This window comes from Zonotrichia albicollis, chromosome 8, assembly GCF_047830755.1.
Source record: "Zonotrichia albicollis isolate bZonAlb1 chromosome 8, bZonAlb1.hap1, whole genome shotgun sequence".
Classification (NCBI taxonomy): Eukaryota; Metazoa; Chordata; class Aves; order Passeriformes; family Passerellidae; genus Zonotrichia; species Zonotrichia albicollis.
The window spans coordinates 19,234,547-19,249,585 of NC_133826.1; the positions used below are offsets into that span (position 1 = coordinate 19,234,547).

The following is a 15,039-nucleotide window of genomic DNA, read 5'->3' on the forward strand; positions in this document are numbered from 1 at the left end:
TATACAGAAAGTATGAGTAGAAAAACCCAAAACTGTAGCTTTCATGAGGTCAGCATCATTTCCAAATGAAAATTTCCACAGACTTGCCAAGAACATGCAGCTCTTTCTAGGGTGGGATTCTTAATGACAAAATCCTTCATGTGTTGATAATGACCGGTATGTATGTTACACTGGACTACTCAAATTGTTACTATTACAGCTGTCCACATTAATTAATTAATTTAAAAAAATAATTTTCTCTAGCCCTAGATCAGGGGATACAACAATCAGACCTTAAAGGATGAAAAAACTTGGGTAGATCTCCAACTACAAGCACAGAAGGAAAATGACATTGAGCAGCTTTAATTACACACCAAGAAATGCTAGCCATCTGGAAAATTTCCAGTGCTAGCCATCTGGAAAAATCCAACTCAAAAATTCAGGTCACAAAACTGAAAATAATGTGCTCTTTTCAGTAGTAATGTTTGATAATGACAGAAATTTTATCTTACATATTGTATTTTAGATTCACTGGGGTAAAGCATGCAGTTTGCAGGTGTTTAAAAAGGTTTGTTACCTGCCTGTGCTCAGAAGTTTGAAATAGTGATCACATCAATTGATTAGCAATGATCCAAAACACCGAAAATTAAGACCTAGTCAAGTGATATAAGTTTAGAACTAGAATTTTAAAGTCAGTACCTGAAGGGTTGTGATATTGACCAGGTGTTCAGTTTCATGTCTTGCAGCCTAAAGAAACAAAAGCAGCAATCTTTATTTGAGGATAAAAAACCTTTCCCCTCTGCCAAATCATATCTGTGTGTCTCAGGTTGGCTTAAAATATAAAAATAAGACTTAGACTTATTGACAATCAGTACTGTTTTAATTTACAGTAAAAGAACAGAAAGTTACTCCAGGCTTAATTTCAAAGTTCACATTTTTATTGGTTCTGAAAAATTCTAAATTTCTATAAGGAGTACAGAAAAGTAATTAAAGAAAGATGACCAAGTTTGATTAAGAATATTTTGTTCAAGTCATAAGTTCTAAAATACTAGATATAAATTTTAAAGTTTTCAAGTATTTTTTACATTATCTTTTACTGCTACACAGTAAGAAGGTATCCCTAAACAGGAAGGCAGAGGGCAAAAAAGAAGAGAAGAGAAAGATTAACAAACCAAATCTGCAACTAATAGATTCATACCTGGAGAAGTTTCCACCACAGAAGGTGGTACAGGTAGTACCACTGCCTTAAACAAGATCATGTACTTGCCACAGGGATCTGATAGCATGGACAGAATTTAAAACTGCAAATGACCTCAGACTGGCATAATTACCTGAGAGCTCCAGTTGTAGCAGAAGAAGGGTGTCTACGACTTTTTAAGGCATTCAGCTTATCGCCCTGTGTCATCCCCTTCTCAGCATCCACATCCTTGTCTTCAGAATCATTCTGCCAAACAAAAGCATGCAAGCAAGGGAATCTATCAAATCCTAGGAGCAGCACAGTTTGAAAGCACTGAGTGTCTCCCTTGACAAAGATCAGAACCCAGAGGGCTGCTCTAGTGTCTCCTGCACACATGGCACTGCCCTTTGCATAGTGCTGGTACATGAAATGTGCCTCTGTACAAACACATTCACATTTCTGCACAACCTGACCTCAAAGTTCACGATGCTCAAGCCTAATGCCAGCGTTTATTTACTTCAAGAATCTCCTGGACATTTATGCACACCTGCATTATTATTAGTTAAAAACCTGGAATAAGCAGATTTTTGGTTTCCAGGAGGAAAGCTGACTTTTTGTTTTCTTTCATGCTCAAGAAAACAACTGAAAATCCTGAGACAATGACTTGAAATAATGGAAACTTTTGGAAGCTTAAAACATTACCTGTAACAGTTTTAAATATTACTTGATCTTTTTTATTAAGTGGAGATTTGTTCTAATTATGTCCTAAAAATATTTAGAAATTATTTATAGCTAGTTGTTAAAAGCTCAGCTTCAGTCTATTTGAAATTTTTCCTAAGGACACTTACCTCCTTGAATTGATTCAAGTCTGGTGCTTTGTTCTTGTTCAGGTTGTCAGTGATGGAAATGTCATTTAAGCCAGAAAGAACTCTGTTAATGTTTCCATTGATGACTCCTCCTCCCTGTTTCTGCTTTGATCGGATGAGCTCTCCCTCCCTCCATAACATTTCTTGCTTCCTTCAGGACACAAAACCAAAGCCATTCACATCAGCACATTTGCAAACATAGAAAAAACCATATGAATACACTCCATGCTTACAGACTGCCAACATTTGAATCTTCTGCACATCATCATCTGGAAACAAATTTACATGTCTAGCACAAAAAAAACTTAAACCCTCAAAGCTTAAAAAAAAAAAAAAAAAAAAAAAAAAACCACACAAAAAAACCAACCCTCCAGAATCACCATATTAGGCTGTAGTCGTAACAGTACTAAAACTTCATTTTCTCAAATCCTTCTGAGGAAAGGGGTTAACTACACAGGAATTTGCAATCATATTTTAAAGCTCTTAAAACACAACTTAAAAAATAATATAAACCAGTGTTTTTATATACATCATGTGTGGCATAACTGATGATACAGAACTTTGCAAGTTTACTAGTGGGAGTTTTCTGGATACAGATATTGTGCAGTGAAACTACAGCTGACCTGAGCACTGCAAGTGGATGTAGTCATGTAAAGTTCACTAGGACTCTATATAAACTTTTAGAAACTGAAAGAATATATACTTCACACAGGTGATAAAAATAACAATTTCTTTGCTACAATGTGCATGGGCAGAGCAGATTTTTGATGAGGCTGCTTTATTCCTCAATAAGGAAGTTTGCTGGGTAGGTACCAGTCCTGCTAGTTCCATCCAAGAACTGAGACCCTATCACATACTACTGAAACAACATTAAATTCCTACACTGAACAAAGGAGAAAATAGTGAGGAAGTACATCAGAATACACTTCCACTGGAAACCTTTGTTTGGAAACAAAATATTATGGCAAACCTTCAGAGCTAATGGTTCTGAGCCAACTGCCTAAACTTGCTCAATAATAAATGCAAAAGGTAAGCACTTCAGATGGTATTTAAAAGTATTTAAAGTATTTAAAGACTATTCTTTCAATGATAATATTTAATAAATCCTATTTGTTGATTTCATCTTTTGTCCACATCTGTCCACTTCCAACACAATTGACTAACTCCTAAATTCCCCAGAAGAGAAACATTCAGTCTTGAGGCCCTGTGTCCCTCTAAGGGGATAAAATGCACAGAACTCCACAGAAGCTGACTGCTTCTGAGTAGCTCACATTTCAATCCCCTATTAATTAACCTTAAATCTTTTGAACAGGCAATAACTTACAAGTGTCAGTAGACAAATTAGATTGTAAAAACAGTGCAAGATGGACAGGGATGGAGAGGAGCAAAGAAGGTACATATATATATATATATATATATATATATATATATATATATGTATATATATATTTTATATATATTTATATATTTATATTTATACATACTCTTCCAAGAAGTTTTGCTGGGGTCCTATAATAGAGCCTGGGCGACATATTCTTATCCAAGCAATGGCTTCACCATGTCTGAACTTGTAGTGCTTCATGATGTAACAGGCAATCAGTGTTCCTGTTCTCCCCAGGCCAGCTGCAGAAACACAAGAATCAACAGCCACATATGAAGGGATGAGCATTCCAGAATGATCAAATAAAAGCATGAGATGTAAGAAAACTTCCATGCAATGTCATTCACTGTATCAGTATCTGAAAAAATAATTTCTGAGTCAGTGTCCCATTTATCACATAATTCAATTTCAATGCTCTGTGGATACGGAGACAAATCTTTCATACTTTGGAAAAGTTAAGGTTTAAAAGAACACATAACAGCAATCACTCGCGGCACTTGAAAAATTCTACTCCAAACTTTGTTTAAAAAAGGCCAATATTTTTTAAAAAGCTGTGATCAAGCTGGATACCAACTTCATATTTATGATACCAGTAAGAAACCATAATCAAAGCACCTCTGAGAGGCCAGCACAAGTACCTAAAACCCACGGTGCAAATATGTCACATCTCAACAGAGAGCAACTCAGTGGGTTTTTCTTTTTGCATCAGTTTTGTTGTCAAAGCAGCACATAAACTGTTCACTGCTATCTGTATAAACAGCAATGACTGTTGACCAGTGTATAATTTCAGATATCAGTAGCTTAAAAAAATTTTACCCATTGCCCAAAAAATCCCAAACTAATCCTGTTTTTAAGGGGACAACAGAGAGACAGAGAAATTAGCTTTTACTATCAGTAAAATCTCAAACTAGAGAGTGAGAATTAATCTCTTTCTAGCTCTGTGTCTCAAGCACTAGTAAAGTGTTTCCCCATCTAAACCTTATTTCCCACAAATACAGGATTTGCAATTTACAGTCTCACAATAGCCTGCTATTGTTTATGCACCAACAACAGTCCAAATGAAAACTCCCCAAGCAGCCAAACATCTCTGCTGACAACTCCATACACAACTACAAGCTCTTTACATTTAACCACTCACTGATGTTTTTCAAAGTGAACATGATTTAGGTAGGATGAAGGGTAGATGTTCACACCTAGTGAGAGTCCATAATTGTAGCTTGGAAGTGAAGCTCTGAAGACTCATTTAAAAGGCAAAGTATTGGTTTAATTTCTTTCCTCCAACATTCTGCTAATGTACAAACTTCCCATTACAATCCTTTTCAATTAGCTGTTCTCTCTCATCTGAGACAAGCGGTTTCTAGAGTAATAGCTGTGCTCAGAACATCTCTGCAATATAACTCTGCCTGAGATAGGCCTGAGTTAACTGTTGATTTAACACCAGTGGATTATTTAGGGTGGTATAAAAACAAAAAGAACAAGATTGTTGATTTGCTTACTAAATGGTCAGACAAAAGACCAAAAATACTTCAATGCAGAAAGCACATATCTAACTCACTGCCAAGTACGTTATATTCCTTTAGCAGCTAGGGCTGGAGAATAACTTACTAACAACCTCCTGCTAATCAATGGTTTATACTCTTATTTAGCCAATTAGGGGATTCCCAGCTTATCAATGCCAGAACTTCTGGGTTCTAGCAACAGTAACAACTTGTTGGAAAATAAACCTGTTTATTTTTGATATGCATATTTATTGTTCATGGGAAAATTATGAATAGTACTATTCTTGCTTCTGATCAGGCAAGACATTTGTCTTCACAATGTCCTTACACAACTCTAAACATAAATCAAGCTGAACCCTTAAAAGCCTTTGTTAATCTCTCTTGACTAAGCATGTTTTGTGCATTTTCTGGCTGGTTTGCTGAATTAGGCTCGTTTGAAATGCTGGCATCACAATAACTCACATCAACTTGAAATGTGGAATTCATACACCACAGAAAAATGTAGAACAGTCAAAAACACAAAGAAAACCTTTTAGTGTCTTGCATTTCCTAGCCAATTATCATAATGCTGTGAAAGCATAATGCAAAAAAAGAAACCTGCATCAACTAAATCTCAAGTTTTCAAGTCATATTAAAAAAACCCCCACAGAACAATGAACAACAGATTGTCAGTTCCTGCAAATAACAGCGTAGGATGTAAGGACTACATATACACAGGGAAAATATTTGGCACTATAAAGCATTATTACTCTCACAATCTGAACGTGTTCTTAAATGCTGTATTTCTGAGATACACTCTATGGATTCATACTTATTTTACCTTCAGTCAGAAATGAACAGGTGCACATACCTTTACAATGAACAGCAATGGCACCATCAGCATTTTCACAGATGTTCAGGAACCTCTGGACTATACTGTCACTTGGTGTGCTGCCATCAATGAAGAACAGATCATAATGCTCAAAACCAGCATCAGTAAAGCGTTTTGCCTCATAGATCTTTTTGTTTAGTCTTATGACTGTTGTGATGTTATGCTTCTTGAAATAAGGAAAGTAGGCTTCAGGCGCATGAAGAGGATAACCTATTAAAAAAAAAAATCAAGCCACAGTGATTTAATGTCCAGGGTTCATGAAGTTCAAAATCCCACTAAACAAAACAGCCCCTGAAAACTTCTTGAATAATAAACACACTAATACTAAAAAAGCTTTAATATTTTATTCAGAATAGACATGTTAGGTGACAAAAAATTGTCCAAAAATGCTCATTAAGACCACTTTTATTATAAAAAAGTGTTAAGAGGCAAAAAGTCAAAACAAAATCTATGTGAAACACTGTATTTTCTCACATTAAGCCCTCATTCTTCTCTGCAAGGGGATTTATACATAAATCTGGGGACATGTATGAATTCAGCATTTCAGAACAGATGTTTATCGAGAGTCAAGCTGCAGATCAAAGAATAAAAGCATGCTTGAAGAGGAAATACTGCTTTTATGGAAAATAGTTTGTTCATTTATATTATGGACAAGAGAAACAGTCAAAGGATAAACTGCAGTACCAAAAATATTCCTGTCCTACTGGGAAGTTAGAAAGCTTTATTGCCTTGATTCTCAGTTAAGAGACAAAAGGATCCTCTGGATGAAGATGGGGGGACAGGGAGGGAAGTCTATGACCAACCACAAAACAGCTGCTCAGGACAGGTCATAAAAGCATTAGTAAGTGCAATTCAAATCACAAGATAATTAGAAAAATATAGCTTTGTAATGTGTACTTGCAGGCACCTGGGAGAGGACTATTTCTAGTTTCATAACTGGATTTTAAGTGCATTAATTTAAGAATTTGCAGTTATATATGTTAAAAATAAAACACAGGTTTTCCAAATTCCATGGAACAATTTAGGTAAATTTAGAAAAGAATTCTGCAAGAAAGGGCTGCAACAATGATTAGGGAAGAAATCCAAACCAACCAAAATATTTTCTTTCTGGATTTTGTTGAAATTTTCAGTGGTTGCTTTTTAACTGGCAGTATTTCAGTCACAAAAGAAACATGAGGGAGCAGAAGAAGGGGATGGGGAGGGCAGGTAGGTATTCAGAAAATATTCTACATAAACAACAGGATATGGCACAAATAATATAGTCAAATTCAGAAAAAAACCTGATGATTTTCCAAGCGACTGATTTTCCTTTTAGCTGGACCAAATCTCTACTTTTCCTGTCAGTCAAGTTTTTCATTTGTTTTTATTCCACTGGAATCACATTCCCCAGGTTGTTCACATTACCCCAAGTATCTTCAGTAGGAAAGGCAAGCTTCTTCTAACAGTCTTTCCTGGTCTGTGTCATAAAACCCTTAACACGGCCTTCTGTGTTTAATGCAACTCCCCTTTGGCTCTGCACACTTACTGTATCAGGGGCCAGCTTCCAGGAGGACAGTGAGTGACCTGAGTCTCTCAGGCACTTTGGCACAGCATGCAAAGTTACTGACTGTTAGAACAATTGAAATTCTTCTGGCAAAGAAGAATTCCAAAACTTTTTGAATTAAATTCTATGAGCATATATACAATGCTCACTGGATGATTATTTCTGAAGATTAAAACTGATCTATAATCCTATATTGCCTTCTGCTCTTTTGCTATGATGGTTTTACATGCTGGAAAAATAAGATCAGAGCACAGCATTAAACATACACCATACCATTTTCAAGTTTGCTTTTCGGGTGTGGTCCACTAAAAGCCAAAAATTTTCCTGGAATAATCCAGTTGAAGTCACCATTTTCCACTCGCTACAAAAATTTCAGAAGAGAAAAACATTTTAATATCTGTATATTCAAGGTAAAAAACGACTACTCAAGATTTTATTTTAGTCTTTACTGTGTTCTTGTGGCATTAAAATGAAACACTTCAAATGTAATTAGCTAGCTTAACTATATGGGACAAATTAAACTGCTCCTCAGATCTTAATAAAATGGAATGTAAACAAAACTTGCTTAAGTTTTCCAATAAAAGCAGAAAGATCCTTTATGTAAGATATTTCCCCTTGAGAGGGTTCAGTGTTTCAGGACACCTATTAATAATACTGACAAACACCACCATTCTTCTATGTTTTAATCAAAAATTATGGAAACGTGTTTCCTTGTGAGGCACTAGCTAAAAAACCACTTCACAGAAAACAAATTAAAAACCAATTAGCCTTCAAAACAATTACCCTTTCCCTGTAGAAACTGAAATTTACATATTGGCATAAGCTCTGATGAGCCAGTAATAACAGAAGAAAAGTGTAAATTAAATAAAGACAGCAGATTTTAATAAACTTTCAAACTATGACATTTTGAATTTCTTGCTCACTTTTAAATGAAAACCTAAAAAGGCTCTTGAAATTCTGTCACTGCTGAAAATGAAAGCTTCTTTGGAAATACGTAACATCAACTGCAGCTCCAAACTGCCTTCTTTTCTTTCTTTAATTGAAGACTGCTCATTCCTTGCTTGGCAATGCAGTTATTCTCAGCATGACTTTTAAGGACATGGCACTCGGTTCAGCTGCATTATTAAGCTTGTGTTTTTAGCTCTCAGCTCATCAGAACATCCTAATGAGTGAAAGGTTCTGATAATGGACATCACTGTAATCAATTCAGCAACTGTTTGCTCAGCTGAGCCCATTAGGCTTGCTCCCAATGTCCCTAACAATGGAAACTCCTGGAAATTGCCCAGGTTGCATAAGGACTAGGGAACCAACCTCAGTGGCAAGGCAGGACCCCTGCCCCCCACTGGTATCACAGACTGACACCTCAGCCCTGCAGCACCCCTACTCCCTTTAGGGAAGAAGTCCTGTTCAGTAAGCTAAAAATATTTTTGTACTTGTATCACCAGTTTTATTTGTGGATTAAGTTCCTTATAGTTACAGGAGTCATGGCAAATAATTTCAATTTTTATCAATATGAACTACAGGTATCTCTGTAAATGTGTGTATGTATATGCTTGACAGTACATGCAAACACCATTATTACTAAAAAACCCAATCAGTATTTACTTCCAGTCCAACAAAAGGGGAATTAGCTGCCTTGATAAGATAGTAAGATGAAAGAACTATAAACAAGGAACAATTTCCTTTTAGCCTGCTCCATTTAAGTTGTATGCAACTTTTGTCTACAAAACCACATATTTGAAGACCTAACATAGCAAAAATCTGGAACATTTAAAGTTTTCGAAATATAGCACAGGACATAAGTAAACATAAAACTGACCATGATGTGTGAAAAAAAAATGAAGACATAGCAAAAAATGGACAAAAAATCAAAGATGATTCCAAATTCTTGCTTCTTAAACCCAGCAAACAGCAACTATAAACATCGTTCACATGTATGTACTTTGCACATGCTAAAGTAATGCTAAGCCTTAAACAAGATAATGGGATAGCTTTATTCAATTATTTTATGACTCTTTTTCAAGCAGACTAACACCTACTATACATAGAGAATTCCAAACTACCTTTTGTTTTTAGAACAAGTTTTTCTTTTTGTACATGGAGTAAGCAAAAAGAAGCAATTTTATATTTTAAAATTTAGATTATGTTCTTTATTTTGGTAATTCTGCAAGGGCTATACCAATTTTTGAACCTAATCATTATGGAACATTGCAGGATACAGAAATCCTTCTACAAATGCTTTCAAGTTTAGTGAAATAGGCAGATCTGTGTTACAGACTGCCTACTGCAGACATCAACAGCATGGCATATTTTAAAGCTTCTCAAAAGCAATGTAGCTTGAGATAACTTTTTACTACCAGCAGATAAAGGTGTGCATGTTACAAAGTCCTAGAAGTATCTAGAGCCAACCAGAGTACCTATATCTAGGTTGTAGCAAAGTTGGCAGAACAGTGAAATACATTTGTTAGCTTTCTGGGACTTCATATGGGAAATATTTTGGATCTATTTCCTTTACTAGAATTTCACAAAATGCATCCTTACCAAAAAACACTCAAAATCTGCCTCATCTATATGGCTATATAAAAAAAATCTGTAATATATTTGGGACTAACAGGAATGGAAGAAGGAGCTAACAAGTGTTGAAAGAAAACATTCTGTGGGTCAGCTGAGAAACCTTGGATTGTGTCCTGGGAGAAGGCTGGGAAAGCATGAGAGAGGTCCCAGAGGTCAGAAAGGCTACAAGAAAACAGTCGATTTATGATGTGATGCACTGAAATTGCAAGGACAGTAATCCTGTGTGTTCTTCAAAAAGAGCATACAGGTTTCCATGTACATACCTTCATATGAACACCGGGTTTTACTCAAATTCAAGTATGCTTTCAGTATGTTTTAAGTTGGGGATACTGAATACTCTTCTTTTAGGTAACTCAAACACATTCAATGCATTATTAAATGTACAAACCTCATAGTGTTCATATTCATCCACATCAAATGTCTTAAAGTCAAAAAATCCATGCTGCAAGGCCTAAAAGGCAACAAGGTGTCAGTTTACACTGAAATACAATATATAATTTCACTTTACAGTACTTTTTTGAGCAAAACTAAATCCCTAAATGTTTGTGGTTGTGGCTTATTGAAGCTTTTACATTAAGACAACATGACATTTTGCACAGATTAACAACACAGACAACAAAACTCCAACAATGTCACTGAAACATGTCAGACTCATTATTCCCCTCCAAAGACATGAGGATGGGACACGAGGCTGTTGCATATCACTTAAATTGTAACATTGATTCTACACACCCCACCTTGTGGGGATCTTTCTGTAAGGCAGATGACAAGTTAAAAAGCAATTCCCTTTTTGTCATACACTCATTTAATGATTCCTATGCCAAATGTATTTTCATGCAGTTGGACATAACAAAACATTGAACACTGAGAGTTTATTGATTTTCTGCACTTAGTATGATACTCTAGTTTTACCACTATAATACCTAGGCAAAATGGCATATACAGAATGCAGTGCCATGTATACTATGTATTTTATTATTTGTTTTAATACACATTTCACAGGAACAATGAATTCCACTAGCCTACATTAGACAGTATTATTACAGGAAAGAAGTTTTGTATTCAGTTATTTTTATTATTATTAATTATGCCACTTTTGTGCTAAAGATTTGCATATTGAAAACAATTATTTGACTATGAAATGCATAGCCAATATTTATTCCAAATTTGTAAAAGACATTTCTGCAGCATATATTTATACCGAACCAAATGCATTTTGAAAACCAATATTTTAGATATCGCACAAGCTTCTGGAATTAAGGTGTGATAAGAACACATCACAGATCTGTCATTTAAAACCAATAATCAGACTGCCATTGTTTGCTACATACAAATCATCTTTTTAGGACAAATGAAAAATAGCTTTGTGATAGACAAGATAGGCTCAGTGACTGGATCTGTCATGAAACCTAAGATACTGAGAGGTTGTCTGAACTGGAAAAGCTGATTTTGAAGAATGTATTTCATTGAAGCATGGCTGGCTGGCTGCACTCCACAACTTGCAGGCCCCCTGAATTACAGGTATATGACATACATACAAACACCAATTTTTTCCAGGTAAACTAAGACTACTTTCAATTAAGGCATATGTTTTCTGCCCAAAGTGTTCTTACCTCTGTAGGTGAACTAGACAAAAATTAAATAATAAATTTTATGAGAACAAAGGAGGAAAAACTGATTCTCACCGTCCTTTTGATGTATTAGCTGCAGATAAATTACAGTGATTGCACTGACTACTTCAGATCTTCAGATCTGTAGAATGCCTCACAAATTACAGTCTTGCTGGTAACTGACAGCTCCTTTCCCACCCCCACAGAACTAAAAATATTAAGCTTGATCTCTCTTTTTCCAATTTTTAAAAACCACTTGTTTTGCCACTTTTAAGAATTACAAGTGGTCTGTAAAGTATCTGTACAGTCCTGTTCCTATAGCCTTGCTCCCTTCATCAAGGACAATGAGAAATGATAAAATTTAAAAAGGCCCCAAGCTAAGAACTGATGTAAATTTTTTTTACGAGAACAGTACTGGAGCTTAATAGCTCAGGACTACTTAAAGTGACACATCACACCACTAGTAAGAACACATTAGTTTCCACTGGTTTTAAAAAACTTTCAAAAGATCAGTGCCAAACACTGAACCGTGTGTTTTGGGGAAAGCAGGGGCCAAGTACATGCAAAACCTGTTCTGATTAAATCACAGATTGAAGATACCTCGGTATCTGTTTCACTGACCTCATCAGCCTGTCACTCCCTCTCACCAGAGGTTATAAATGATCTATCAGCAGACCCAGCACAGGGTCTTGCATGAAGAGCTGTCCCCAGCCAGGCCTGGTGCATTTTCATGTTCCACTTCACCAGGTGAAGTTCAAGAAGCTGTCAAGGTCAGGCCAGGCCGGCAAAGTGCAGCCTTGCCCACCATCAGTACCCAAACACACTCCTCAGTAACTTAGGTTTCATCACTACTCATTCACAAATGTGCTCTGAAACCAGCTTTTATACTCTATTTACACAGTAATTTTCTTCATGTTTTAAAAATCAATTTAAAACCTTTTTGCTAGGAAAAAATGTTATTACCTTATTTACTCCCTGTAAACAGTCCAAGATGGTAAGATTGTATGTGCTGCTCCCAAATGAAGCATCCCTATAGATTTAATACAAATGAATTTAATATACACAGAATTATTTTAAGAACTAGGGCAAAGGCAGAACACAACAGAATACATTCAAGATATGCAATACCCTTGGAGAACTCTAAATTAAAGTCTAAAGACATTTTTTGAGAAGCTTGTTCAGACTGAAGTACTCCCCTACCCAAGATGTAGCTCAGACTAAATGCAGTTAAATATTACAAGCTACTTTGGGTGCATATTTTACATCAGGTAACTACATGCACTTTACAAAATGATTTATGCTACCCTGGAACAGGAAGGTTTGCATCCCCTCTGGATTGTGTAAAGATAGTAGCAAATAAAGCACTGTTTGCTTAAACTAATACTCAAGTCTTAATTAAGCTACACTAACAGGGGCAGGCAAATAAGATTAATAGCTTGGAACTAATTTACAGGCTTCCATTTTGATGCCCAATTACAGATGTGATTAAAAGTTATCCTGATATAATTAAAATTACTTGACCTCAGTATACCACAGAAAAATTACAACTTGTCTGTAAAAGATGAAGTAAGACTCACCATCAAACATGCACCACCAAACAAAAGTATTGTGGAAAAATGAAAATGTACTTTTTGAAGTTTGCTTCAGACCACTTTGATTTTAACAAAACTCTGCCTGAGCAGATAATTTCTTATCGTTAAGGAAAAAAAAATATTTTACAGCTTTTCTCTTTGCTATCTTATACAGAGTCCTAAGAACTGCAATTTATCAGAATAGTAAAATTTTAGGTTCAGACAGATACATACTTAATCTATAATTGATTCAAAATTTAAATCTTTCATTGAAAACTTTGCTTTTTTAATAAAACTTGCTATAAGTAGTATGAAGTTTTTGATATGCTCCTTCAATCTCAAGTACTTTAAGAGTAGAAAATTCTCTCCTATTCTTTAACAGCAGAGTAAGTTTAGCAGTTTTGAGCAAGCAGTGTTCATAGAAAATGATTTTAGGAAAATTAAAAGCTGTTATTTTGCTAGTGTCATATTGCAGGCAGGCCAATCTAAAAATGCTTTCCAATTATTAGATTATTAAAACACACTTAACTATAATGTTTTGGAATGGGAACTTTGAAGTGCGCCATACCCAATTCCAACAGAGAAATTTTAAAAATGAGAGGCCATAAAGTATTTTCATTATATTGAATAAGAAGAACATACCAAAACTTGATAAATGAATTTTACAGACAATACATTTTTGACAGATAATGGATTAACATTATTATTTTGAATATCACATGATAACAGATCATTTTAGCACAAAATTCTTTTAGCAAACAAAAAAGTCTTGCAAGCAAAAAAATTAAGGGCTCTGATGGGAACACATACATAGCAGAAAGGGATTAAAAGCTGCACCAGTTTTCTGGAGGGGCTGACGGAAATAAAATCAACAAATGCAAACCACAAAATTAAACATTTAGAGAAACATGAATAGAAGATATGGTTGTAGGGGACAAGTTCTATTTTGTATGTTGCTTTGTTGTAAAAAGAATATAACTCTTATTTTATCTGTATGTATATAATTACTTCTTTGACTGATAAGGCATCTGATAGTGCAGTACATGAAAACTATGCTGGGGGAAAAAGCCCACATAATCCCTAATCCACTAATAAGAAGCACGGCAAAGGAGGGCGGGCGGATGGTGAAGCTGACCTAGATGTACAATTCCAGGTGCTCAGTATCCTCAGCTGCAGTGCCCACAGCAGCTGTTGGCAGGCCTGCACACTGGCAGCTGCCATGGACTGCCCCCAGCACCCCTGTCTCAAATGCCTCACTGCTCCCGATGGGCACCATTAAAGCAGGTGCTGATCACGTTTCATTACAGCATCCTTGGAGTCTTTTAGGGCCAAATGAATAGCCACCTCACTTTTCAAACAGTGACAGAACTCTATTCATTTTCAAAATGAGAAACAATGTGAGTATTTCTAGATGCAGATTCAGTATGAATCTGAGCTGGCATTACAGAGCTGTGCATCCCACATCCGATTTCACAGTTGTAGCTGACCTCAATACTGCATAATGCTTTCCCTTTCACCAAACCTCTAAACACTGTCAATAACAAAACAATTTGCTTCCCCAGCACTTGCCAATAAAGAAACAAACCCCAGAAGCTACGAAATAAAATCTATCTCAGAAATTAATGTCATTATTTAGAGACTGAACATAATAGTATTAAATATATTTGTTTTTTCATCAATGCAAAGTATTTTGAGGTAAAAATCTGAAACTCTGCTCCTTAGCAGGCAACTGGTATTCATGACAATTTTAAGTGGTGTTAGCACTGTTTTTTAAATGGAAGTGAGAAGATACAGTATAAGATCTTCCAGAGACTAGAGCGTCACCAAGTGACAGTGAATCAGCCAAAAATAAGACAAAAGTGTCTCAAAGACAGTAGTGCCTTACCCTGCCAAGTTATCTTTAGTTTTTCTATTATAAAAACAAAACAAATTTCCATGAATTTTGTAAGAAGAGCAATCTGATTTTTT

The 15,039-nt window shown here is 35.6% G+C and overlaps 1 protein-coding gene across 4 annotated transcripts in view; it reads right to left on the reverse strand.

Annotated features, from left to right (window-relative positions):
* Positions 1-15,039, reverse strand: part of CDC14A (cell division cycle 14A) — a 49,173-nt gene that overhangs the window by 12,017 nt on the left and 22,117 nt on the right. For 3 of the 4 annotated variants that reach the window (XM_074546171.1, XM_074546168.1, XM_074546170.1), the window contains 8 exons: positions 12,464-12,530; positions 10,279-10,341; positions 7,590-7,677; positions 5,753-5,983; positions 3,507-3,645; positions 2,005-2,173; positions 1,311-1,423; positions 679-726 (listed from right to left, as the gene is read on the reverse strand). In XM_074546171.1, coding sequence (XP_074402272.1) covers positions 679-726; positions 1,311-1,423; positions 2,005-2,173; positions 3,507-3,645; positions 5,753-5,983; positions 7,590-7,677; positions 10,279-10,341; positions 12,464-12,530 — 918 coding nt within the window. The remainder of the gene's footprint in view (positions 1-678; positions 727-1,310; positions 1,424-2,004; positions 2,174-3,506; positions 3,646-5,752; positions 5,984-7,589; positions 7,678-10,278; positions 10,342-12,463; positions 12,531-15,039) is intronic. The other variant, XM_074546169.1, reaches the window with a different exon arrangement.